This window comes from Mytilus trossulus, chromosome 2 (assembly GCF_036588685.1).
Source record: "Mytilus trossulus isolate FHL-02 chromosome 2, PNRI_Mtr1.1.1.hap1, whole genome shotgun sequence".
NCBI classification, from domain to species: Eukaryota; Metazoa; Mollusca; class Bivalvia; order Mytilida; family Mytilidae; genus Mytilus; species Mytilus trossulus.
The window spans coordinates 8,121,684-8,148,087 of record NC_086374.1 but is presented as its reverse complement, the minus strand read 5'-3'; the positions used below and the strand labels follow the sequence as shown (position 1 = coordinate 8,148,087).

At 32.4% G+C, this 26,404-nt stretch overlaps 1 protein-coding gene across 3 annotated transcripts; it reads right to left on the bottom strand.

Moving 5' to 3' along the window:
* Positions 1-1,652: 1,652 nt before the first annotated feature.
* LOC134706418 (actin-related protein 5-like) lies at positions 1,653-25,328 on the bottom strand. 3 transcript variants are annotated; one of them, XM_063565335.1, is made up of 20 exons: positions 25,292-25,328; positions 19,567-19,689; positions 18,744-18,832; positions 18,020-18,124; positions 17,367-17,478; positions 14,536-14,631; positions 13,757-13,950; positions 13,195-13,311; positions 12,163-12,261; positions 11,551-11,634; positions 10,843-10,968; positions 10,173-10,325; positions 9,329-9,412; positions 8,931-9,039; positions 8,403-8,479; positions 7,845-7,939; positions 6,406-6,483; positions 5,827-5,944; positions 4,505-4,616; positions 1,653-1,888 (listed from the first exon to the last, which is right to left on the bottom strand). In XM_063565335.1, the coding sequence occupies exons 1-20, from the start codon at positions 25,311-25,313 to the stop codon at positions 1,713-1,715; spliced, it is 2,169 nt and encodes a 722-aa protein (XP_063421405.1). In that variant the 5' UTR covers positions 25,314-25,328; the 3' UTR covers positions 1,653-1,712. The 3 variants fall into 3 exon arrangements, with proteins under 3 accessions (XP_063421405.1, XP_063421407.1, XP_063421406.1); XM_063565337.1 differs by lacking the exon at positions 25,292-25,328 and adding an exon at positions 23,369-23,430; XM_063565336.1 differs by lacking the exon at positions 25,292-25,328 and adding an exon at positions 23,026-23,160.
* Positions 25,329-26,404: the final 1,076 nt, after the last annotated feature.

The following is a 26,404-nucleotide window of genomic DNA, read 5'->3' as shown; positions in this document are numbered from 1 at the left end:
TATGTACCAAATATAGTTGACCTAGCTAGTTCTTACAACATCTGATAAGCAGAACGTACCACGATATCTGAATATTCTCCTTCTTCTTCTTCTTTAGTTACAGAATACCATCAACTTTTTGAGGATTACTTTCCGGCACATGGCTGTATGAGGTCGCTTTAAGTTAATTTCATTTTTTTCTACTTTTATTTATTTACGAAATTTACAATTTTTTAAGTTTGAATTTTTACATTTTTTATATATATATTTTATAACTATAAGATAAAAACAATAAGCACATTTAGTTTAGATGTGAGTATGTTTTAAGGAGCACCTATTGGACAAATGAACGATACATATGAGGTTCAGATCCAATGAAACCCTGAAAAGAGTCATCATTCAATACATATGTTAGACTCAGATCGAAGTCTAACCTCTAATCGACATCTGTTTCTCAAAACGACGTCCAAATTTGATGTTACACGATTCTCAAATCGACATCCAATATTTTTGATACTCTAATCAACTTCCAATGTGATGTAATTTTTTGCCAAAACGACACCCGGTTGATTGTAATAGTCTTTAATCTATGTCCAATATCATAAGTTATATGGTTCATAAATAATCAAGATATATTTCACATGTAAAATTATATAACTTTATTTCACTTGGAAATCATGGTAATGCATTGCAGCAAATTCAAAATAGAGATTGGTCTCACCTTTTTGACACATCAAACAAATGTTTACCATTAAACTAACTTAAACTGAATTTCAACATGTAAGCTACTAAAAATTCAGTTAAAATAATTACATGCATTTATTATTGTGATTTTTGAAGAATGGACTAAAATGCAAGTTTAAATTTTGTTATTTTGGGAAAGTCTGCCTATTTGTATACAAAATGCATATATTAGGTTCAGAATACAAGTTCTTAAATCTTACAATAATTTCTGAATTTATAGTGTGCAAAAAATCTATAGTCTATAAACCATGATGAAGGGACAGGGCCAAATAATCTCAAAAGAAATGAGAAATGAAAATGCTAGTTAAGTGCATAACAAATATAATTTACTTGCAATTAAAAGTTCATCTAGATCTAAAACTGATTAATCACAAACTTGAAGACATTTAAACCAGGAAAAAATTCTATAGATATAGGAAGATGTGGTGTGAGTGCCAATGAGACAACTCTCCATCCAAATAACAATTTAAAAATTAAACCATTATAGGTTAAAGTACGGCCTTCAACACGGAGCCTTGGCTCACACCGAACAACAAGCTATAAAGGGCCCCAAAATTACTAGTGTAAAACCATTCAAACGGGAAAACCAACGGTCTAATCTATATAAACAAACGAGAAACGAGAAACACGTATATATTACATAAACAAACGACAACTACTGTACATCAGATTCCTGACTTAGGACAGGTGCAAACATTTGCAGCGGGATTAAACGTTTTAATGGGCCCAAACTTTCTCCCTTTTTCTGAAACAATAGCATAACATCACATAGTCTATAAGACAATGAGGGGCAGGACCAAATATTCTACATAAAGTGAAAAGCCCCATTGCTTTTACAACTGCATACCAAATATCATTGTTAACCACTAGTAGTTCCCCATAAACTGACGTAATCACAAACTCATACGTTATTGCACTGCTTTAGCTGGAAACAACACACCTAGTTTTGATTTTTCCAACTTTGTCAGAGTGAGAAGAAAACTATTTTATTATTTTTCTAGTTTTATTGACACAGGAGAAGGGAAGTATCTGTTAGATAGGAAATGTTCTTTAAGATATTCTCCTCCCATTTCTGTGTAGTCTGCCTTTGTGATACTGTAAACTGACCGATCTGGAGAAATGGCAAATTTTCTGGCTCCTTTCCAGGCATCTAATACTGGATCAACTACAATATGACAATTATCACGATTATAATGTTTTCGATACAACACAAACAAAAAATTATCATCAATAAAGAAGTTTTAAAATAGCATACTTTACTTTTCTGGAGCTTTTTATATCCTTTAAAATACTCTTTCATTGTCCTGCAATAGACAGTGTTCCAGCTAGGCCGTTTTCAGAGGGCGCGGTGCCCGCCCTTTACCGAGTGGCACCCTGTGCCCTTTTTACAGTTTCCAGGGCGCCCTGCCTTTTTTGAAGATCGATTGCATATTAATTTGCGTATTTATATGATACACTAATTACTAAATTTTACCTGGGGAAAAGTTTATGACTTTTTTTACGACCCCAAGCTAATCAATGGTTACATCTGGTGTCATAATCTGTTGTTATAGGTAATCCGTTTATCGGATGGGTCATTAATGATCATCAACCTTAATTCGTTCAAATAGAATCGGTCAGTCGGCAATTATCTTTGAAGAAATGTGCATACAACAACTTGGGCACAATTTGCGATGTTTACGGTAGTTTCATGGAGGAAACGTAATGACAGAAAGTTGGAAAACCATAATAAACTCGTTAAAGACATTGTTTTACTTGTTTTCTGTAAAATAAACAGAAAATTCAGATGTATTTGTCATTGACTGCCTTCATTTTTGATACGAAAATAACAAAATCGGCCGCCATATTGTGATCATATTTACATCATATTTACGTACTGTTTATAATCCTCCAAAGAAGGAGCACACCGGAATAAAGAAAGATAACTCAATCTGATTTTTTTCCTAGCATTGAGTAACCCATTTACATATTCTAAAATATGTCTCCATACTTCTTGCTTAAGAATATATATGTTTAGGTATTTATTTTGAGTTATGGGAAAAGTTAAAGAGGGTCTCAGTAGCAGTGTTGGTAGGGTCCCTTGGTCATCTTTTTCTGTATTCTTTATTTTTTATACTATTTTCACTGTTGCTTTATATCCTAAAATTGTGAATTTACTGAGCACAGCTGTTTTGTGCTGTATTGCCATCAAGCATAGCAGGGGTAGAAAGGTGAAACTGGTAAAATGTGGTAGACCATAGAAACAATATGAAACAGGACTCCTTTCAAAACATACTGCATATAAAGTTCAACTGTGCCAAGCAATGATAAAAAAAACTTGTGCGACAAGCTGCTTGACAAGTTTTTCAGCCTTAAGGTAGCACAATACAAAGATTTTATAACTCCAACTACCAAGTTTTAAAATGCTGTAACTTTCTTAAAATTGCTTGAAAATTTATAAAAGTGGTAGTTTTGGATAGCTAACAGATTACTCTTTCAAATTAATGCAATGTTAGCATTATGCAACAATTATGTAACCAATTATAATGTTAACAGTGTCTAAAATATTTTTCACCAAATTTCCACTTTCAAATGAAATTAGCTTCTGCATAGGTATCCCTAGAGGCTTGATTTTATTATATGTTGTTCCTATGGTCATTATCTACAAAAGGGTGTCTCAGATTTCAGATAGAATGTATAGAACAAATTTTGCACCTAATTAAACATTATCTTCTTTTATGTGGTTAGGATGTTTCACTAATTGGAGATTTATGAGAGAATAGAATACAATAGAGACAATCTGAGACACCCTTTTGAAGCCCATGATGTGTTGATTAAGATTTCGTTAAAATTTTCTGTATAGTTAAAGAGATGAAAGAGCTAAATTCATTCAAGTGACCTTACCCAGATTTTGCCACTAATTACATAATAATTGATTACATAATGATTGCATAATAAAAATATTACATTCATTTAAAAGATTAATCTTTTATCTATCTACATGTACCTCTTTTATTATTTTCTATGCATTCATAAGAAAGTTACAGCATTTCAAATGTTAGTGATTGGAAGTAAAAAAATCTTTGTATTGTGCTACCTTAAAAGTAGAAAGATAGAGTTCTATATGGGCTAATGATGTTGTTCTTGTATAACCTGTGATTCAACAAATAAACACAAATGTTTGATTAACATCTTTTATTAAAATATGCCCTTTTCATATTATCATATCGCACGTTAAATGCCCTTTTTCAGGATTGGCACCCTGCCCTTTTGAAAACCTAGCTGGAACACTGATAGATAATTGTCTCATTGACAATCCTACCAAATATCCTTTTATATCAAGAACAGGCTCTTTGAAAAGAAAAGGGCATGTTAAAAGTAACTTCTGAAATGCTGTTAAAAATGCTATATCATTTATCTGAAAATTGTAATTCATTTATGGAGGCAAAAGAAATGAACAATTATGGCAAACATTAGCAATGGTTCCGTGTTCCTTCCCTATACCTTTAATCTATATAGGTTGAGTTCTTAAGGAAAGGAAAGAACATTTAATTTACCATAAAAAATGTCACTTTAAGCTCTGAAAATTGTTCTCATGGATCACAACAATGTAAAATGGTGGCTTCCTTGTAATGGTATGGTTACATTTCCTGCTAAAAAAAACATTGCTTTTGCTTTTAAATATCAAAATATTCATTTTTATTCCTACCCTTTGGGCTCTTTTGCCAACATTGCCTTAAATATAATATCCCATAGTTTATGGCCTTCCTCTCTGGTAACTAAGAACATATTGTTAGATTACCTGCTCTGGTAACTGAGAACATTGATTGGAATGGCCTCATCTCTAACAACTCTTTTTCTAATCTCTCCTTGAAATTCATAAACAATGCATTGCCACCAGTTAGGAACACATTCTGTAGATAAAACACTCACACTTAATAAGATGTTAAAATTTGTCAACAAATTCATTAATGTTAAAAAAAAAAGATATAACAAAATATAAAAATGTAATGAAACAAAAGATATAATATTGAATTTAGCCAACAGTCTTAATAATGGCAGATACAGGACTAGGAATTACTTGGGAACATGTCATGTAATTATCTATTTATCACATATTAATAATAAGCATATGCAATTACCAAGGAAATACAGAATAATATAGCTGTATAAAACAAATTTCTTTATTCATATTGTGTGCGTTTTTCTTGTGCTTTTGTTTGTGTGCTTTTTATTTTGAATTTTTGACATTTCATTGACTCCAATATATAATTGTTGCAACTACTCCTGATTTAACAAATATGTATTGTTTCTAGTAATATCTGATTCAATTTTAAAATTAAAAGATGAAATAATGTGTGTAAGCTGTGTTGTTCAGTCATAAAAATAATAGGGTCAGTTTCAGAATAAGTTAATTTAAAAAAAAATGAACTATTTTGTTTTAAAGCATATTTGCAATTTTCTAGAGAATAGAGATTTTTTAAAAAATATAATAAGACATATCTACATACACTTCAATATATAAAAAAGAAGATGTGGTATGATTGCCAATAAGACAACTATCCACAAAAGACCAAAATGACACAAACATTAACAATTATAGGTCACCGTATGGCCTTCAACAATGAGTAAAGCCCATACCGCATATAGTCAGCTATAAAAGGCCCTGATAAAACAATGTAAAACAATTCAAGCGAGAAAACTAACGGCCCTATTTATGTAAAAATATGAACGAAAAAGTCCTTTTTTTAACTTTTTTTCAACATTTTAGAAATATTCTAATGAGGTTGAAAACTAAAATGCATAAGTAAACAAAGCCTAAGATGTCATACATTAAATCCAAGTTATCATAACATACAAAAAAGCTTCCTGATGATTTACTGATAAACTTAATGTTGTTGGAAAGTGATTTCACACTCAGATTTTTTGCTAGAAAATTGAAGCACTTCAGTAAAATTCTAGTTATTTATAAATAGGTTTCTTTCAAAAATATCATACCATTTCATTTGGTTCATCCTTGTTTCTGGACGTAGATGTAAATATGTGCATACTATTATGCCATAATAAAAAAAAACACCTAAATACTTTGTTTTACACAATCATTACACTGCTGTGCTTATTTACCTGAACTAACAGTTTCTGTTTTTCTTGGTCATATTTATGTAATAAAAAGTCCATAGTTTCTACGATACCAGCTTGTTCTACACCAATCATTGATGGCTGGAATAATAATTCTGGTACCCTGTAATTATAAAACAACAACATATGTAAAATATATCTTGTAAAAGTTAAAGGATGACAGACTACGGACACCAAGTGATGAGAAAAGCTTTCAGGCCAGGTGAAAAAGAACAAAACTTACTTTTCAAAAGGTTATATTGATTTTTATAACATCCAACAGCTGCAAAAAATTCAATTTATAATCTGAAGCGCCATTTAAAATACAAATGAGATTGCAAATTCCATAGTTTTATCAAAATAAGAACATGACTCTGTTGGGATTATCCTAGACATCATGATTTCAAATCAATAGATTAAGTAATTGTTTCCTGTCAGCAACATATAGCCATCTATACATTTTATAATATTGTTCAGTATTTTTTGTGAACTTGTTTTATTTTTTTTTAACTTTGCATTGTTTTAGATGTAGTATTTTAAGGAACATAATCAGGTCTTTTAAAGGGATAAGTTTATATCACATACCTCACTCTTTCTATTGCCAGGTGAAGTCTGTAATATTCAGCAATATCAAATTCCTCAGAACCTCCCAAGTCTAGTTCTCTGTCAAATAAAACAGGCTTCAATGAAACTGATTCTTTGATTAATCAAATAAAGAATAAAAGTTTAAACATAAAATGTCATTATTTTTTTTTGTAATGTAAATTGAACACGAAAAAATAGTATTAATAGTAAATTGTTAGAGATCACAGAGGTTGCAATGAAATAATTGGATTTCTTAATGATAAAAAAAAAATATTTCACATATTTGTAGGGTTATTTGTCCATCCTTTGTATCTAAATGATCACTAACTGAATTATTCCTTGTATCATGATATTGTATTACTCAATGGAATTGTTATAATATATGTAAGGTTTGACATTAGATGTTACTAAAACTATTTCAAATTGAAGTCAAAGCAAGAAAAAGAAAAAGACATATTTCTGTGTATTGAAAACTTAATTTACACCAAAAGTAAAAAATACTCAACATATGACAAACCAAATATTTTTTTACTGATGTATTTGTTTTATGTGTTATCAGGTACACATTGAATATTGTTTGACACTCAATTTTTGGAACATTTTTTAAAAGAATGTCTTATGCCATGTTTCAACATTGGCAATTATTTAGAAACAAATAACTAAATCCCTTTATTCTTCAGCACAATTAGCCAGTTTTCCCTCAAACTTTTTGTTATCCCTGCTCAAGCTTGCTTATAATATGTGAAAAATATTTTTGAGACAGAGAAAAGGACAGACAGAAGGATGAACTGTTAATGTTCATCTAATGTCCTAGCAGCATAGGCATAAAACTAAAGGCTCTTTTAAAAGACCCTGTGTCGCTCCCTTGGTCTATGTGCATATTAAACAAAGGACACAGATGGATTCATGACAAAATTGTGTTTTGGTGATGGTGATGTGTTTGTACATCTTACTTTACTGAACATTCTTGCTACTTACAATTTTCTCTACCTGTAATAAACTTGGCCTTTTAGTTACAAAGGAAAATATTTTGTAAAAACTTACAAAAATTTACCAAATTAATGAAAATTGTCAAAAATTGACTACAAAGGGCAATAACTTCTTAAGCAGTCAACTAACCATTTTGGTCATGATGACTTATTTGTAGATCCTACTTTGCTGAACATTATTGCGGTTAACTTTTTATCTCTATCTAAAAGATTTTTGTAAAAGTGAATGAAGACGCCAAGTGATGAGGTAAGCTAAAAAAGTGAAAAAGCATAACAACATTTAATCCCATGAGTGGATTGAAGTGATCAAGTTTCTTGTGGTAAGGTTGCTGTCTTTTTTATATGTAATCATACCCTATGTTGACCTTTATTCATAAACAAATCTTTCTAAAGCATGAAATAACTTTTTCCTAACAATCTATACATTCTGACTCCAGTTATATTACATACTTTTGAAATTCTGGATCGTGTTCCCTCAACATGGCCTCTAATTCTTCTATCTGTTCTTCTTCCACTTCTGAATCACTGTCTGCATTCTGTGGATGCTACAAAACATTTCATCAGGTAAATTAATTCTTGTGTCACATTAATATCTACATAACATTTGACATTTCTGTGTACTGATCATTACTTGTGTGTTTCATTTTATAAACATTTCATGTGACAATCATAAAATATGTAAAAACAACATTATTCTTAAAATTGCCCTAATACATATAGATTTTTGTAAGTTGTTTAAATTGAATATAAACATGATTATAGATGGTAATCATGGTAATGCCATTTTTATTTGATATGTTTTTAGGGCATCAATATTATTGTTTCTATATATTGAAAGGAAATATCTTCTGATTTCTACAAATCAGCAAAACTAAATAAAATCAACCAGTCTTTTATTTTTTTGAAAAATTGAAAAAAAATCTAGTACATATCTGTTAAAATATGCAAAGTTATAATGTCAAATCTGACTTTCCTCTTATAAACCATTTAACAATGTTAAAAACTTACTATCTCCTTATAAACATCCCAGTCAGCATCATTCTGTCCAAACGTATCAGCTTTCTTCTTTGTTGAACTACTCTCTCCTATAAAATAACAGGAAGAAAAGGAATTCACTAAATATAATTTTCCAAACACAACAAAATATAAAAGGTATCTAATTACATGTATTATTTGAACTTTGTACAAAATATCATAATAATATCAAAATTACACAAAGTACCCAATTTGCCAAAAAAAATGGGCATCTTGTAGGTCTACAATTATTATCTGTCACTATACACATCTTTCAACATACCTAAATACATTAAACAATGTGCATAATGTTCACTTTTTATATCAACAATTGAATTCTCTGGTGAAAATAAATCTAATTCATGCATTCATACATATATATCAAAGTCAGTAATTACATGAGCTCTTCATAATAACTGTGATAAAAGAGATAATTGATTAAAACTGAAAAACAAAATTAAGCAAAAGAAAGAAAAGAACCCTGTGCAGAACCCCTTATTGTTGGTCTAGAGAAGTGACTACCTGCAGCTAACTGTGTTATCATTTTCATTCTCTGTTGAGATGCTAATGTCCTCCTCTTTGCCATGTCTGATTTCTTCTGTTTTCTTGATGTTCTGGCATCCAGTAATTTCTGAAAATGAAAAAAAAAGAATTATATTCAAATTGTTTCAAAAATTTTAAATTACACCACAGGTATATACATTTCTTGTAACTTTATTCTGATTTTTTTTTTCAAATATTGTTGGATTATATAAGAGTAATAATATGACATAACAAAATATGAGCATAAAATTAACATAACTGAATCCTAACAATAACTTGCTCTTTTCAAAACATGTTGGTGATTGATATTCAACAACCAATTTAATTTTTCAAGTTGAACTGTACAAATTTTAAACTGACAATTTGATAATATTTACCTGTCTCCTCCCTCTTACTTCCTGTAACCATCCGTTGAAATCCTTCCTTCTCCTCTGTTCTAACTTTCTCTCTTCTTCCATCTCCTTGAAAATTGATTAAAAAAACATATTTTTTGTGACATGAAGGAAACTGTCCAGACTTAGATACATAGTCAAAACAATTAAGAAGTCACTCGTGGGAAGTATCAAAGGTGACCTTTTAATAGTGGTTCAGAAACATTCCAATTCCAACATGGCTTGGATCACATGAAATTGTTTCAATGTTTTCAAACTTTAGAGTTGTTCTCAGTGTGAGCAGACAAATAAAAGATGACTGATTCTTGCACTGTATACTTGAACAAAAAACATTCAAAATAGTCGATATTAAATAAAAAAAAAAATAAGTCAGTAATCAGATGTTCAATGGAAACTGAAAGGAAAGGAATACATGGAATTCATAAATGCATTTTGTATAGTATAATCTTAGTAGCAAACATGTTCAGATTCTCATTTTGACTTCAATGCTAAACACCTAATTCTTGTCATGATCATATTCAATTTGATAGTTTTATAAGTCAAAGATGTATGTAAATGTGAGTCCTGCCTATAAAACAAAGCCATCAAATTTTTAATAGTTATAGAATGTTGCCTTCACTTTAATACTGACAAATAAAAATTAGTATTTTTAGCTTATAACCTTTTAGCTCTCCAATTGGTGATTAAAGGACATATTTGTATGAATATTGTAAACATATTATTGATATTGTGTCCATAAGAAAACTAAATAAATGGCACTTAGTAAAAACATCCTATCAGCATCTGACAAAATGCATCTTATCTTTGAACTGAACTATAAGTGAAATACCTTTTGTCTTTTTTCTATCTGTAAAGCTTGTGCTCTAAGCCTTCCCTCTCTGGCATTCTTCAACATTCTTTGTTTTTTCTTGGTCAGTACCTGGTCAGCAGACAACTGGTCATCAGGAATTTCCAAAAGGTCATAAACTGTTTGTTTCTTAGGCTGAAAATTAATTAGTCTAGAAAGGTAAAAACTTTAAAAGCAAAACAAGCAACATTTCACTGTTGATGTATCAGAGACATGTGTTTTGATATATTAAAAACATATCAAGAGGAAAAACAGCAACAAAACAGTTTGTTTTCTGTGATGTGGGTGAAATGGGTGGAGAATAGGCAGCAATCCAATGACGATAAAAAAATTTAATGTGAATAACTATGCATGCGATGATTGTTTCATCCATTTAAAAAAATACATTTCCTGAAGCAAAGCACTAAAATCTGAATTGTGTTTAAGCATCAATGTTTAAATAATAAAGCAAATATATTAAACAGAATTTTGTAACCTTCAAAAATGATGGTTAAATTGTTCGGTCCAATCCTCGCAGTCTTAATATACTTTGAAGTGTGATTTTTAAACTCAAGACTCAGAATTCAACCTATCTATATACTGGATTTTGTGTTTCGATCCCAAATATTGAGTAAAATTTTATGACTACGAGCCCTGATCACCATATTGTTACCTCTTCAGCAGGAGGTGGCTCTATCCCAAGAACTTTGGCTCTGTTCCTCTGTATTGCTATTGTTAATCTGTTTATTTCTGCTTGTAATTCTTCTGGTGTATCAAATGATGTGTTCTGTAAAGCTCGCTGTAATGATAGAAGGCAAATCTAAATATCAAGCTACTGATATATAAGTATATTATTTCTTGTATTCTTTTTAATCATGTTTTTTACTTATGCAAGTTAATTGTTTTCTTTCATGCAGGTTAGATAGGTCTTGATATTCAATAAATCAGTACCGTACATTTAAGCAAATTTAGACAGTAAATAAATATGTTTCTAATTTATATAAACCTACTTTAAACTATCTAGACTATTCAGATTTATGAAAAACAAGAATGTGTGCTAATAGGAAACTATGACCTGCCTACATTATATCCCATTTCAATGCACAGTTAACCGTCAAATCTAGGTCAAAGCAGGTATTTGCATTATATTTTTTAGGTTTAATCTATACCATAGAGAACATGTGTAATAAGTAATAAGTGTCATGTTGATGTGACCAACTAATCATGGTAAACTAGGACAAATACTTCGTAAAAAAAATATTCTTATATGTATTTCATAATGAGAAAGCTATGTGATATCAACACAAATACACATGTGTTGAAGATTCTAGATGCTTTTTATTAAGGGGTGCTGGGTGGATCAATAAGTTAATTTACTTACATCAAATGCCTCATCATCGTCTTCATCCTCCAATAATTCCTGGATACTCATTAACTCTTGTAACTTCTGTTCCTCGGATGCTAACTGTCATAAAGAGAAAGATACATCTGTGTCAGGAAATTATGTAAAGAAGGTTTAGAAATGTACGCCGGGAAGGGAATTGCTTGTTTTCACACATAGCATTTGTGGAAATAAGACAATTTCCCTTTCAAACATTGAACATACAACGCTCATTATTAGTTATTCTATTTTTTCCCTTTCCACATACCTTAATACATCTTCTCTTTGAGTAGCATGTTTACCCTCATCAGTAAGTGTGAATAATCAAAGAGCAAAAAATATCTTAAACAACCTTTTTGTGAACTGTTTTTGGTCTTTTCAGCTTTTTATTTTTTTGGCTATGATATTGTCTGTTTTTTTAAGACTCATGGCTATAAATAGTTTCCTTAGAATCTTCTGCCTATTTAGATAATCAATCTTGATTGAAATGTCCCATAAATAACTTGACCTGCAAATTTGGTATTCAGTTACCCTCAAGCAATCCCATTAAATCTGAGACCATGACTTTACATTAGTTTACTACATTTTCTGACATTAAAAAGAATAACTAACTTTTTCCAATCTCCTTTTTGCTGTTACTTCTTTCAATCTTTTTATTTGTTGTTCCCTTCTTTCTTTTGTTTGCTCTGCTGATAGCTGGTTTCCTGGGGCCTATAAAAATCACATATAATAAATTATATCATACCTCATATATAACTTGCATTGTATTTTGTAAATCCAATCTCAGTTAGTGTGGGTAAATATGTATTTAATCTACACATAACTTGCATGAGTCTGTCATGCTAGTCTTACCTGTACACTTACCTAATATTATACAGGTATAATTATATTTTTTGTATAGGAGTTATTTAACATGATTCTACTGTGATTGTATTGTGTATTGCATGAATGTACTGAAGTATTGTGTGTATATTTAACTGACATAAGTTGTAGGTAGATTTCTGTTGAACCAGTTCTTTACATGGGTGTTCTTTAGTTTAAGTTGTATAATATGTGTATAGGACAGTTGTATCTAGTCTCAAGTTACTCTTTTCAATGGTTAGTTTTTACGGTTTAGTTACCAGTATTTTACATTGGTGCTCTGTATTTTGCATCAATACTTTATACTGTATTTTTATCCATTTGATGAATTAAGCCTTTTTCAACAGATTTTTATAGTTCGTTCTTATGTTGTACTGTTATACTACTGTCCCAGGTTAGGGGGAGGGATGGGATCCCACTAACATGTTTAAACCCGCCAAATTATTTATGTATGTGTCTGTCCCAAGTCAGGAGCCTGTAATTCAGTGGTTGTCGTTTCTTTTTGTGGAATATATTTGTTTTTCATTCATTTTTTTTATTTAAATAAGGCCGTTTGTTTTCTCGTTTGAATTATTTTACATTCTCATAACGGGACCTTTTATAGCTGACTATGTGGTATGGGATTTGCCCATTGTTGAGGGCCATACAGTGACCTATAGTTGTTAATGTCTGTGTCATTTTGGTCTCTTGTGGACAGTTGTCTCATTGGCAATCATACCACATCTTCTTTTTTATATATATTATATAACAGTGAAAGGAATAGTTAGTGAATATTTTACCTACATTAGTGTAAGGAAGTTGAATCTTGTGTACGTTTTCATCATAATAGTCATTAGAAACCCATTCATGTAAATCTGCATTGTAATCTGGTGCTAGGTGACAATGATCTCTCACTAATTCCTGATAAAAATAAATATATGCATTTAATATCCATAGCTTTATATATATGGTGCACATGTCCTTATTTTCTCTCTTTTTTTTAAACCATGACTGTTTTAATTAACAATGCATACTTATTTCAATAAAGAGAGTCACATACACAATCAAAGTCATATTTCAAAACATAAAAAAAAGATATATGATGCTTCAACAGTACTTTTGAATGTACAAAGGGCAATCAGTCCTATAAGAAGTCCATGAAAAGTGTCATTATTGTGGTATTTTTTATTAATCAAGCTGATCATTTTTGCTTTTTACAATTCCTGTCACTCTGCTATAGTTTAAATAAAGAACCTAAATAAAAGTGTCAAAAATGTTCAATTGAAAATGTGAAACAGACTTTAATTATGAAATATTGTTTTTTTGAATAACAGCAGCTAACACCAGAAGAAAACATGTGGAATACCTCAGCCCTGTTAAGTGACACAGCAGCAAAATGTCCAGGATATTTAAGTTGTAGAAGTCGCTGCATGAATGTTTCTAGGTGATATCCTCCAAGATTAATCCGTCGACATTGTGATGTGTCCAGACGTCCACCAAGAACAGGAAGTAAGTGTGTAGTCTGGTAACCACAGGATACTATCAGGGAATTGATATCTTCTGTAAAATAGAAAAGGAAAGTTTCTTTTAATGACCTGCACAAGTTTTTGTTCTCTTGTGTAATATCAATAAAGACAAAATTTCACAAACTTTTTATATACTTAGATAAAAGTGAAGCATATTTGCTAAACCTTAAAATTTATTGCAAAACCTATCAAACTTTTTCATAACATGCACCTAAAGTAACATTAACCTTGAAATTCTTTTAAACTTTACCTAATGTTACAGTTCATATTTTGTATGCAAATACTTTATTTTAATAACTATATAAATGTATATAGTTAATATATACTATCTGATAGAATCATCTGAAATGTTTATATGCTTACAAACTTGTAATGACATCTTTAGATATTGGACCTTCCTTATAAAGCAAACAAAAATTAGTTTTTTGTCAATATGACTTTTTACATTAGGGCTATTCCAGAAAAATAAATAGGGGGGGGGGGGTGGGGGGGGGGGGGGGGGGGGGGTTGGAAGACACATTATATTAATAATACATTTGACATTGACATACATTCCATATCCCCTGTATTCACAATGTTTATTTATCTCACACATTGTAGAAATGATTATCATACATACCCATCCTGTCATGGTTAGCATACAAACTGAACATGGCATCAATACCATATGTAACTTGAGGTATGTTGTAACATTCAAATAAAAGCTCTGACATTTCTGTAAAGTTAAACATCTCTGTATTAATATGTAATATTCAAATAAAAGTTCTGACATTTCTAAAATTTTTTTTAGACATTATCTGTATCAATATGTAATATTCAAATAACATTTCTTTTTTTCAGAACAACCAAATCCAAACTTATATATTTTTTGGATTTTCTCTTCCGAATTTTTGGTATTACCTCATGCTCTGGGCCTTTACAGCTTTCAATACAGTTTGTGCTTTGCTCATTGTTGAATACCATACAGTGACATATAGTTGTTTACATACTGGTTCTTTAGTATCTGGTGGAGAGTTATCACAATACCACATCTCCTTATTATCACTTTGGGATCCAATTTTTGGATTTTATAGAGTAGAATAAAATTACAATTTTTTTAGCCACATAAAATGAATTACAACAGTCAGTAATGATACCTACGCTGTCGACAGTAGTTAGGATTACATACAGGCTCAGTCAACACCACAGGGTGGTCAATATACCCGTCTGTATTCAAACATTAAAACAGTTAGTAATGATACCTACGCTGTCGACAGTAGTTAGGATTACATACAGGCTCTGTCAACACCACAGGGTTGTCAATATACCCATCTGTGTTCAAACATTAAAACAGTTAGTAATGATACCTACGCTGTCGACAGTAGTTAGGATTACATACAGGCTCTGTCAACACCACAGGGTGGTCAATATACCCATCTGTATTCAAACATTAAAACAGTCAGTAATGATACCTACGCTGACGACAGTAGTTAGGATTACATACAGGCTCAGTCAACACCACAGGGTGGTCAATATACCCATCTGTATTCAAACATTAAAACAGTCAGTAATGATACCTACGCTGTCGACAGTAGTTAGGATTACATACAGGCTCTGTCAACACCACAGGGTGGTCAATATACCCATCTGTATTCAAACATTAAAACAGTCAGTAATGATACCTACGCTGTCGACAGTAGTTAGGATAACATACAGGCTCTGTCAACACCACAGGGTTGTCAATATACCCGTCTGTATTCAAACATTAAAACAGTTAGTAATGATACCTACGCTGTCGACAGTAGTTAGGATTACATACAGGCTCTGTCAACACCACAGGGTTGTCAATATACCCATCTGTGTTCAAACATTAAAACAGTTAGTAATGATACCTACGCTGTCGACAGTAGTTAGGATTACATACAGGCTCTGTCAACACCACAGGGTGGTCAATATACCCATCTGTATTCAAACATTAAAACAGTCAGTAATGATACCTACGCTGACGACAGTAGTTAGGATTACATACAGGCTCAGTCAACACCACAGGGTGGTCAATATACCCATCTGTATTCAAACATTAAAACAGTCAGTAATGATACCTACGCTGTCGACAGTAGTTAGGATTACATACAGGCTCTGTCAACACCACAGGGTGGTCAATATACCCATCTGTATTCAAACATTAAAACAGTCAGTAATGATACCTACGCTGTCGACAGTAGTTAGGATAACATACAGGCTCTGTCAACACCACAGGGTTGTCAATATACCCGTCTGTATTCAAACATTAAAACAGTTAGTAATGATACCTACGCTGTCGACAGTAGTTAGGATTACATACAGGCTCTGTCAACACCACAGGGTGGTCAATATACCCATCTGTATTCAAACATTAAAACAGTCAGTAATGATACCTACGCTGTCGACAGTAGTTAGGATTACATACAGGCTCTGTCAACACCACAGGGTGGTCAATATACCCGTCTGTATTCAAACTTTAAAACAGTCAGTAATGATACCTACGCTGTCGACAGTAGTTAGGATTACATACAGGCTCTGTCAACATTACAGGGTGGTCAATATACCCATCTGTATTCAAACATTAAAACAGTCAGTAATGATACCTACGCTGTCGACAGTAGTTAGGATTACATACAGGCTCTGTCAACACCACAGGGTGGTCAATATACCCATCTGTATTCAAACATTAAAACAGTTAGTAATGATACCTACGCTGACGACAGTAGTTAGGATTACATACAGGCTCAGTCAACACCACAGGGTGGTCAATATACCCATCTGTGTTCAAACATTAAAACAGTCAGTAATGATACCTACGCTGACGACAGTAGTTAGGATTACATACAGGCTCAGTCAACACCACAGGGTGGTCAATATACCCATCTGTGTTCAAACATTAAAACAGTCAGTAATGATACCTACGCTGTCGACAGTAGTTAGGATTACATACAGGCTCTGTCAACACCACAGGGTGGTCAATATACCCATCTGTGTTCAAACATTAAAACAGTCAGTAATGATACCTACGCTGACGACAGTAGTTAGGATTACATACAGGCTCTGTCAACACCACAGGGTGGTCAATATACCCATCTGTATTCAAACATTAAAACAGTCAGTAATGATACCTACGCTGTCGACAGTAGTTAGGATTACATACAGGCTCTGTCAACACCACAGGGTGGTCAATATACCCATCTGTGTTCAAACATTAAAACAGTCAGTAATGATACCTACGCTGACGACAGTAGTTAGGATTACATACAGGCTCAGTCAACACCACAGGGTGGTCAATATACCCATCTGTATTCAAACATTAAAACAGTCAGTAATGATACCTACGCTGTCGACAGTAGTTAGGATTACATACAGGCTCTGTCAACACCACAGGGTGGTCAATATACCCATCTGTATTCAAACATTAAAACAGTCAGTAATGATACCTACGCTGACGACAGTAGTTAGGATTACATACAGGCTCTGTCAACACCACAGGGTGGTCAATATACCCATCTGTGTTCAAACCAAGATGTGTAAATATATAGTCAAATATTTGTTCCTGGAAAGGAAAATATATATTTCATACTTTAGAAATCATTGAAACAGATTTAAAATTGTTCATGTTGTTTCAAATATACTAGTTTATTGTTTAATAAGAATTAAAACCTGTAACAAGCTTTCATATAGGTTTGTAATTTAATTTTATGAGCTTTTATATAGGTTTGTACTTTTTTTAATGAGCTTCCGTATAGATTTAATTATTTTGATTTGATCAGAGCAGATAACACTCAGACAACTTTTGTGTATAGTTTTTCATGTGTTTCTACATTGGTTAATAATGGTATGAAATGAATAATTTTTCACAACCATTTTGGCAACCGATAAATCTTTTTCAAAAATAATAAGCGAATTTAGAAAGAGCAAGATAGTTTTGGTATATAAAAAACAATTTCTTAGCTCCAGACTTTTAACATATTTTCATTTTCAACTTTCACCTTATCTCATATGAATGATTGATGAGATTAAGGTTACCATATCTAAGAACATATCAGTACTTTTCTAGGTTTAAATGAACTGAGTATATAGCGTACATATCTTACCTGAACATCATACAATGTCACAACATTTCTATCGAATGGTGACCTTATTAACCATTTTGCGACCTCTGTTGTATTTATTTCATTTCCTACTTGGGTGTCTGTCTCCTGTAAAACATATCATGTAAATAAACATCTACATAAAAGATTGAACACTGTATATATACATGTATATATTTCAGTGAAACAACTTTGTGAAATCAAAGCATTGATTCTTTGTTTGGGAATTTTGAATTATGTTTACTTTACAGTTTTAAAAGTCTATTTCTCATCTTTACATTTGAAATATTTTATCACTCAAAACATTTTCAGCACCCTGCCATTCTACATGTTCTATATGTATTGTTATGTTGCTATATAATAGTATTTGTATGTGCATTAATTTTAAAATATATAGGAAATGTTGTGTATGATTAGTGGTTTATTTGTTCGGCCCAAATACCCTACATATATATTATGATGAATAAAAAGCATTTACTGAGCCAAGAGTCTACCACTACGTTGAATATAAAAAAGTCAGTCGGGCTTTAATAAATACAAACATTATCACTGAACCAGTATATATTTGTTTAGGGGCCAGCTGAAGGACGCCTCCAGGTGCGGAAATTTCTTGCTACATTGGTGACCTTCTGCTGTTGTTTTTTTCTTTGGTCAGGTTGTTGTCTCTTTGACACATTCCCCATTCCCCATTTCCATTCTCAATTTTAAACTAACTCTGTAGACTTACCTTTTTACCCCTTGGTTTAGCTGTTATATTTTTGAATATTAGCTGTGGTTTGTCACTGGTGGCCCAGCCAGCTCTGCATTGATATGTACCTGTCACAATACACAATGCAGAAGTCAATAACTTGACTAAAAATACAATCAAATATAAATTCTATAAAATTTGCACAAATGGGATATATATATATGCCCAGGTGGTCGTGTGGTCTAGCGGGACGGCTGCAGTGCAGGCGATTTAGTGTCACGATATCACAGTAACATGGGTTCGAATCCCGGCGAGGGAAGAACCAAAAATTTGCGAAAGCAAATTTACAGATCTAACATTGTTGGGTTGATGTTTAGATGAGTTGTATATATATATATATATATATACGAGTCTAAATTGAAAACTCCGTTCAAACCTATGACTGCGTTGGATAAAATATATATATATATATCTATATTTCTAAAACAATCGTCCTGAACATGCATGAAATATTTGCCACTGAATGTTTAGCAGCTAACATTTACCAAATGATTTATACTTTCAACAAGCAATATAACAGCTACCACTTGTACTGCAGCAACTTTTTTGAGGTATTCAGCAGAAAGTGCTAAAAAAAACTGCTTGTAAAAGGTCTTAGGTGTACATATGCATGTAGTTATGGAGAGTTGTCTCTTTGGCAATCATACCACATCTTCTTTTTAGTATACATGTAAATGATGTCAGATGTATACTGCTTGTAAAAGTTGTACCTACATTGTAACTTAACTCTTTCACAACAAGTACTTTTCTGTAAATCAAAAAAAAATCTGTTCCATTTTCTATTACAACAGCAAAGACATACCATTATCTATTACCAATGGCACTTTATTGTGTAAAAAATCTGTACTGTATTCTAATGACGGACATTGTTGAGGTCTTTCATCTTTGAATGTAAAAATATTCTTCTGATCTGTCATTTTCAGAGCTGAAAAAAAAAAAACTATCTTATCATAGTTATCATCATGATCATTACCACATTCATTTTGGGGAAAGAATAAGACAATAATATCTTGTAAAACAAAATCATTGACGAAAATTTACATTGAAACTATTCCTATGAAATAATTATCATTGTCAATCTTGTTTGGGGGGGTGCACGGGGTGTCATTCTTTGACTTTTCCCCTTTATCAGTCAACACTTGACCAGTTATCCTTGGACTTCTAAAATGTTTAAATATTGATAGAAAATCAATAATCAGTTGATAATGTACATGTGCTAAAATGTCACTTAAATGAGTGTTTTTACAACTTTCAAAAAATAATTGTTTTGAAGTCACAGGTAATTTTGCAATTGTTTAACTTTAGGTAAATAAAACTATTCAAAATTTTTTAAAAACGTTTACAAAATTAAGAAAAATCAAAGTGCTTCAACTAGACATGATAGACGGAATATAGTGTAAATACATTTGTATAGATTAAAGGTAAATATATATGTTGGCAAGAAAATGTTGCTTTACCAAAAAGTTGTTAAAAAAAAACCCAAGAGAAACCCTGCCTAAATGTACATGTATGTATTGAAATTGAGATAAGAAAGAACGCTATCATAAATCCAAACTACTCTGTGTACTGATTATCCTGTCCAGTTGAAAAGTTTTTAGGCCTGGCATCTACTATATATTTACTTCTAATATTTTTTAAACCTTCTGCAGGGAAATAAAAGTCAAGGTTCATCATAACAAACGGATAAATATGTCTTTTTACATGTCAAAAACTACTTTTGAGTACAGACTTTCCTGTCCTCTTGGAAAAGTTTTAAGGCCTGGCATCCACTAGATATATAGCATGTAAATATAAAATATTAGTTAAATCCATTTTGTGATTCAGAAAGATATATTTTTTAGGTTTTTGAAGGTTTTTTATTTCCCTTTCCGCAGGAGGTGTAAAAATAAACAAACACTTGAATTACTTGGATACTGTCCACTCAGTTAAACCCTTCAACTCACCTATAGTTGTGTAGATACCTATCATGCCTAATATTGTCCATGTCATTCAAGGACAATCAATAAAAATTATACAATACATTACAATACAGTTTTTACCTGAGAGGGAGCATCGATATATCTCAAATTGGTATCAAAACTTAGTTAATTTTCACACCTTCTGCATAAAGGAAAAAGAATGCCCATCAAAATCCAAAAGATATTTTATAATTTTCTGTACCACAAAATGCCTTTATTTTTTATATATCTTGTGAATACCAGGCATTAAAACTTTCCCAACTGGACAGGTTAATCTGTACTCAGTTTTTGGCATGTAAATACACATTATCTATGTTATCACACAGGGTTCCAGTACATAATACAAAATATCTGACGCCACAATGGACAATGATGGAAAAGTTCTTGTTGTTTGATGTTAAATGTTCAAGTGGTACAGATTCTCAAATCAGCTGAGAATAGCAATAAGGTGTATACAGTCATATTTGTCCGTTTGTTATGATGAATGGCTGACTCAAAGAAGCACTTTGAAAACTATCTAAATATTAGAAAATAAAGGGTGGCAGGTACAGTTTTGTAGATGAAACTTAAATAAATAAAGAGATAAATGAAAAATGAACAAATTGATACAAAATGTATATATTCCAAGCCATGACATCCATATAACACCAATGGGCAAAGCACTATGTCAATCAGCAAAAATGGAAAAAGAAACAGGCATTTATAACATCAATTTAATAGAGCTGGAATTTACTTATAGACTTGGAGAAACATCAAGGACAAAAACAACACCATCACACTGGAACAGACTCGGCAGCTCGAAATCAAGAACATCAAACATGTCAAAACAAAAGAAACTATGTATAACAGTCATGACAGAATAAATAGGTAACACAGCAATGACCAAGCAACTTCATACACTGATGGATCATGCATGGGAAACCCGAGACCATATGGAGCTGGTGCAATCATGTACACAGAAGACTCAAGACCAGTCATACAACTACATAGACCTGTCGCTCAAAGAGGATCCATCTTGCTAGCACAGCTGGTAGCAATTGTAATTGTACTGGAATATTGTATACTGGAAAGACTATATATATACATGTACAACACCATCACCACACACTTAACTGCTTAAGATCTTCTCTGTCAGACAGTCAAAGTGCAGTAGAATGCCTCACATTAAATTAGGCACCCAAATCCTATATTGATGTGATTTGAGACATCAGAGAACACATTGAAGACCTAAGAACAAAAGGGATTAAAATTTGCATCCTATTGACACCAGGACACGCAAATATTCAAGGGAATGAAGAAGCGGACTTAACATGCTTATTGGCAAAGCAAGCAGCCAAAGAAGCAACTCAACTCTTGCCAAAAAAAAAATAACTACCCTTCAAGACGTAAGACAAGGTGCACACAAGAGTGTCATGCTATAGTGGCAAAGACATTTGGGAATTAAGCAACACAGGAAGAGATCTTTTGAGATGACACCAAACGTTAAATTAAAAACATCCCAATCTTTGACTATCCATCCAAAAAGTTCTTCAGCATCTTTATACAACTAAGAACTGGCTATACCACCCTTAACTACTATAAAGAACCCACAGGGCAAAACACCACTGATTTATGCAGCTGTGGAACTAAGGAAATACAACAACACTACATCACAGAGTGCCCAAACTACGAGTGTTATAGAGAAGAAATGTACCACCAAACTACAAAGGAAATTGGAATCCGCAGAATCAACATAGGCACCCTGCTAGGAAGACGACCAAGAAAACACAGAAGAATATAAACAGAAGTTAGAAATCATTTCGGCCTATAGTGCAAAAACAGGACATTTTGACTTACCCTAACATCTGCAACCTCAATCGTAACAGCAAAACCAAAATTAAAAGTACATTGAAGAAAAATCATGGAGGAAGATACACATAGGGCGTAATATGCACCAATGAGAAGAGTTGTGCCATAAGGCCATAAGATTGCGGATTGAGGAAGTCCGTCAGTCGGCTCCAGAAGCACCAAAGCAGCGCATCATCTTTTTAAAAAATGTTTTAGGACAGGCAACTATTCATTTTTTTTATGGGGAGCTCTAACGCCCCACTGCCCAGTTTGTCTGGCAAAACCCCCGTTGGACGTCAGAGTAATCTCGGACTATTCGACTATTGAAAAACAATGTACACAGACTTCGGCCCCTTTCTGGCTTTCACAAGCACAGGCACTTGTTTCTCGTGCCTGTGTTCACAAGTAATGTCTGCTTCATATTACTGACGTCGACCTCTCTCACAGGCAGAACCTGTCTCACATATTTAACTTACAATTCAAGGACTTGTGACGGTTGGAAGTCACTAAAATGGGACTAATACAAGTTTTTTCCCCCCAGAAAAATCTAATTTTTCCGCTAATCAGACTTTATTTACAACATACATTTTAGTGGAAATTATCAGTGATAAAAAACGTGTAGATGACAAAAACAACCAATAAAATTTTGAGATCCCGGACTCGCCCCATATCCCCGGAAATTATCAGAATGCATCATTGACCAAATTATAGCATGTAGATATGACCTTGTCTCACATAATTTTGTAAATGGGATTTTTATATTAATTCAATGATTAAAACAATGAATAGATCTTTTTAGGGTACAAGTCAAATCGGCACCTGGTCAAATTCGGCACCCGTCGAAAAAGTCAAATCGGCGGCACCTGGTTAAATCGGCATCTAGTCAAATCGGCACCCAATTAGAGTCAATTCGGCATCCAATAATATTTGATAAGATATACATGTATAAACGTTTCTAAAAATCTATTAATTTTTTTATTTTTAATTATTTTGGGGTTGGATTGTCACGGAATAGAAGTTCTTTCATAATATTAGTTCCAAAAGGAAAATATATACTGGAATATTATTTCCACAGGACTATATACATCTCAATTTTGTACACTGAGGCACTTGTCTCAAAAAAATAATGTCCGCGGCTCTTGTCTGAAGAAAAAAAACCAACTATAGATATATAACAAGTCAAAAAGGGTACAACATCACCATTTAATTTACTTTATTTAATGAACAAATATTAGATATTTCGGATAACAGATACCCTTCTTCGGTAATTAGCACGATGTCAAATGAATCATGTCAATATGTTCAAATTGAGACACTATCAAAATCTTGAACGTTTATACAATTTAAGCGGACACCACAGACGCTGGTACAATTTTAAAATTTCCAAACACGGCGCAAAGATTACAAAGATATGCAGAATAAAAATAGTTATTAGCGATGTGAGCTGGCACAACTCTAAATTTCCAAAGGTTGTGACAGTTATGATGTGATAACTGCATGGAGGGCAGTCCTCAAACAAAAAAAAATAAAAAATGCCCTAACCGATCCAAGTTGGTGTAATATTTCAAATTTGACAACGGTAGGTCAATTGCAACAGAAACTACATATTTAAACCTCCCAAACGAATAGCAGTTTAACAATGATTAGAAAAATAAGTTTTATATAATAAAGTGATCAGAGTTCCAATATTCCCTCTGATGAATGGTATAATTATTTTAATAAACTATTAAATATAGATTGTAGTAATGAACAGGATGATTTTCCTACAGGGTTTAATGTTTTTCTTGATTATGACATAAATATGCAGGAAGTGTTGAAAGCTATAAAAAGTTTCAAGAATAACACTAGTGTTGGTTTTGACTGTATAAGTAATGAGATGCTTAAACATTCTAGTGTGAATATGTTGAATTGTATTTGCAAACTTTTCAATATCATTTTGAAATCAACTTTATTTCCTAGTAGTTGGACAGAAAGTATGATTAAACCTCTTTTTAAATCAGGAGACGTTAGGGATTCAAGTAACTACAGAGGTATAGCAATATCTAGCTGTTTAAGTAAGTTGTTTGTAAAGATCTTGTGCAACAGATTAGATTTTTTTTGTAACTGAGAACAACATACTATGTAAAAATCAAATAGGCTTTAGAAAAGCTAATACAATGAAGAACAATTGATCATGTTTATACATTAAAATCTATTGTGGATAACATGTTCAGGGCAAAAAAAATATCTATATTGCTGTTTTGTTGATTTTAGAAAAGCCTTCGACACAGTCCGGAGGAATTTTCTGTTCTCTAAACTTTTTGAGCAAGGAATTAGTGGCAATATTTTCCATTTAATTAAAGACATGTACACATGTGTTAAATATTCAGTTAAACTAAATTCCGGACTGACTGATTCCATACTCTCAAATGTTGGTGTTAAACAAGGGTGTATACTGAGTCCCCTTCTTTTCAAATGAATGTCTTTCCAGGATACCTTGATAAAAAGTGTGATCCAGTAGATATAGGGAATACAAGCCTAAATTGTGTAATGTATGCAGATGACATAATTTTAATGTCTCAAACCAAAGAAGGGCTACAAAATTGTTTATCCTCATTGGAACTTTATTGTCAAAAATGGCAATTATCATTGAATATAGAAAAAACTCAAATAATTGTATTTAACAAATCAGATAAATTATTGAAAGACTGTAATTTTTATTTTGAGCAAAATCTTATCAAAAGTGTTCAAGAGTATAAATACCTAGGTATTGTAATGAGAGCATCTGGTTCTTTCAGTACTGCAGTTGATGATCTTAGTAATGCCCGTGTCACACTGTCCCGATTTTTGTATACGATGGACAACCGAATGCGAAAATTGTAAGTTCGTACGAATTTGGTCCCGATCTCGTTAAAATACAAAAAAGTGACCGAAGCAGTTACGATGAATAACGAAGTCTATACGATTGTGCCGAAATTATATACGATAACAAAAGATGGACATACGAAGGTTAACCGAAGACGGGTATCTAAGCTTCATATCTCAGCCGAAGCCTACACAATGGATCATGAAGGCTGCACGATGGATTACGAACGCTACACGATGGATAACGATGATGGCGCGATGGCCATACGATGTCTAAAATACGTCTTGTACAGCTTACGATGCATTTAAATTATATGCTGAAAATAAATAGGATAAATAAAGGTAAAGTACATATATGTACATAAACTAGTATACAAACGATCTAAAAATGCGTCCTACCTGTTTTGAACTTTTTTATGATACGAACAGAAATTGGACAACATATTGTTTCTGTACTGTAAGTCTGCCATGCATGGCGGTAAATCTATCTTTTTGTCTAATTCTTATTAAACATAGTTTATTATCCCCTGGCCTACTACATATAAGTTGCGTGTAGATAAAATTGTTATGGCCACTCTAAAACTAAAATGCTCGTTAAGAATATCTTAAGTGCTATTGACTTTAAAGTTCAAAGGTCAAGGTCACAGTGGCAGTTGTAATATTAATACAAGGCAATATCACCCTTTTGGGCACTCTAAAACCAATATGCTTCAAAAGATTTTAACCACATTTGGTATATTGTTCCTCCTATTTATGATCTGACATTTTTTACGTTCAAGGCCAAAGGTCAAGGTCAAGCAGATGGACTTGTTTTTCTCCTTGAAATAGCATATTACACAAGAAATTGGTTGCTCAATTTTTTTACCTGCTGGTTCTAAAGATATTATTAAAGGTATTATCAGTTACTGAATGTTTTGATTGATTTCTAAAAAAAATAATTTATGTATCAAATATGCATATTCAATTTACCATTTTCTGCATGTGTCATATACAAATATAGTGTCCATATTT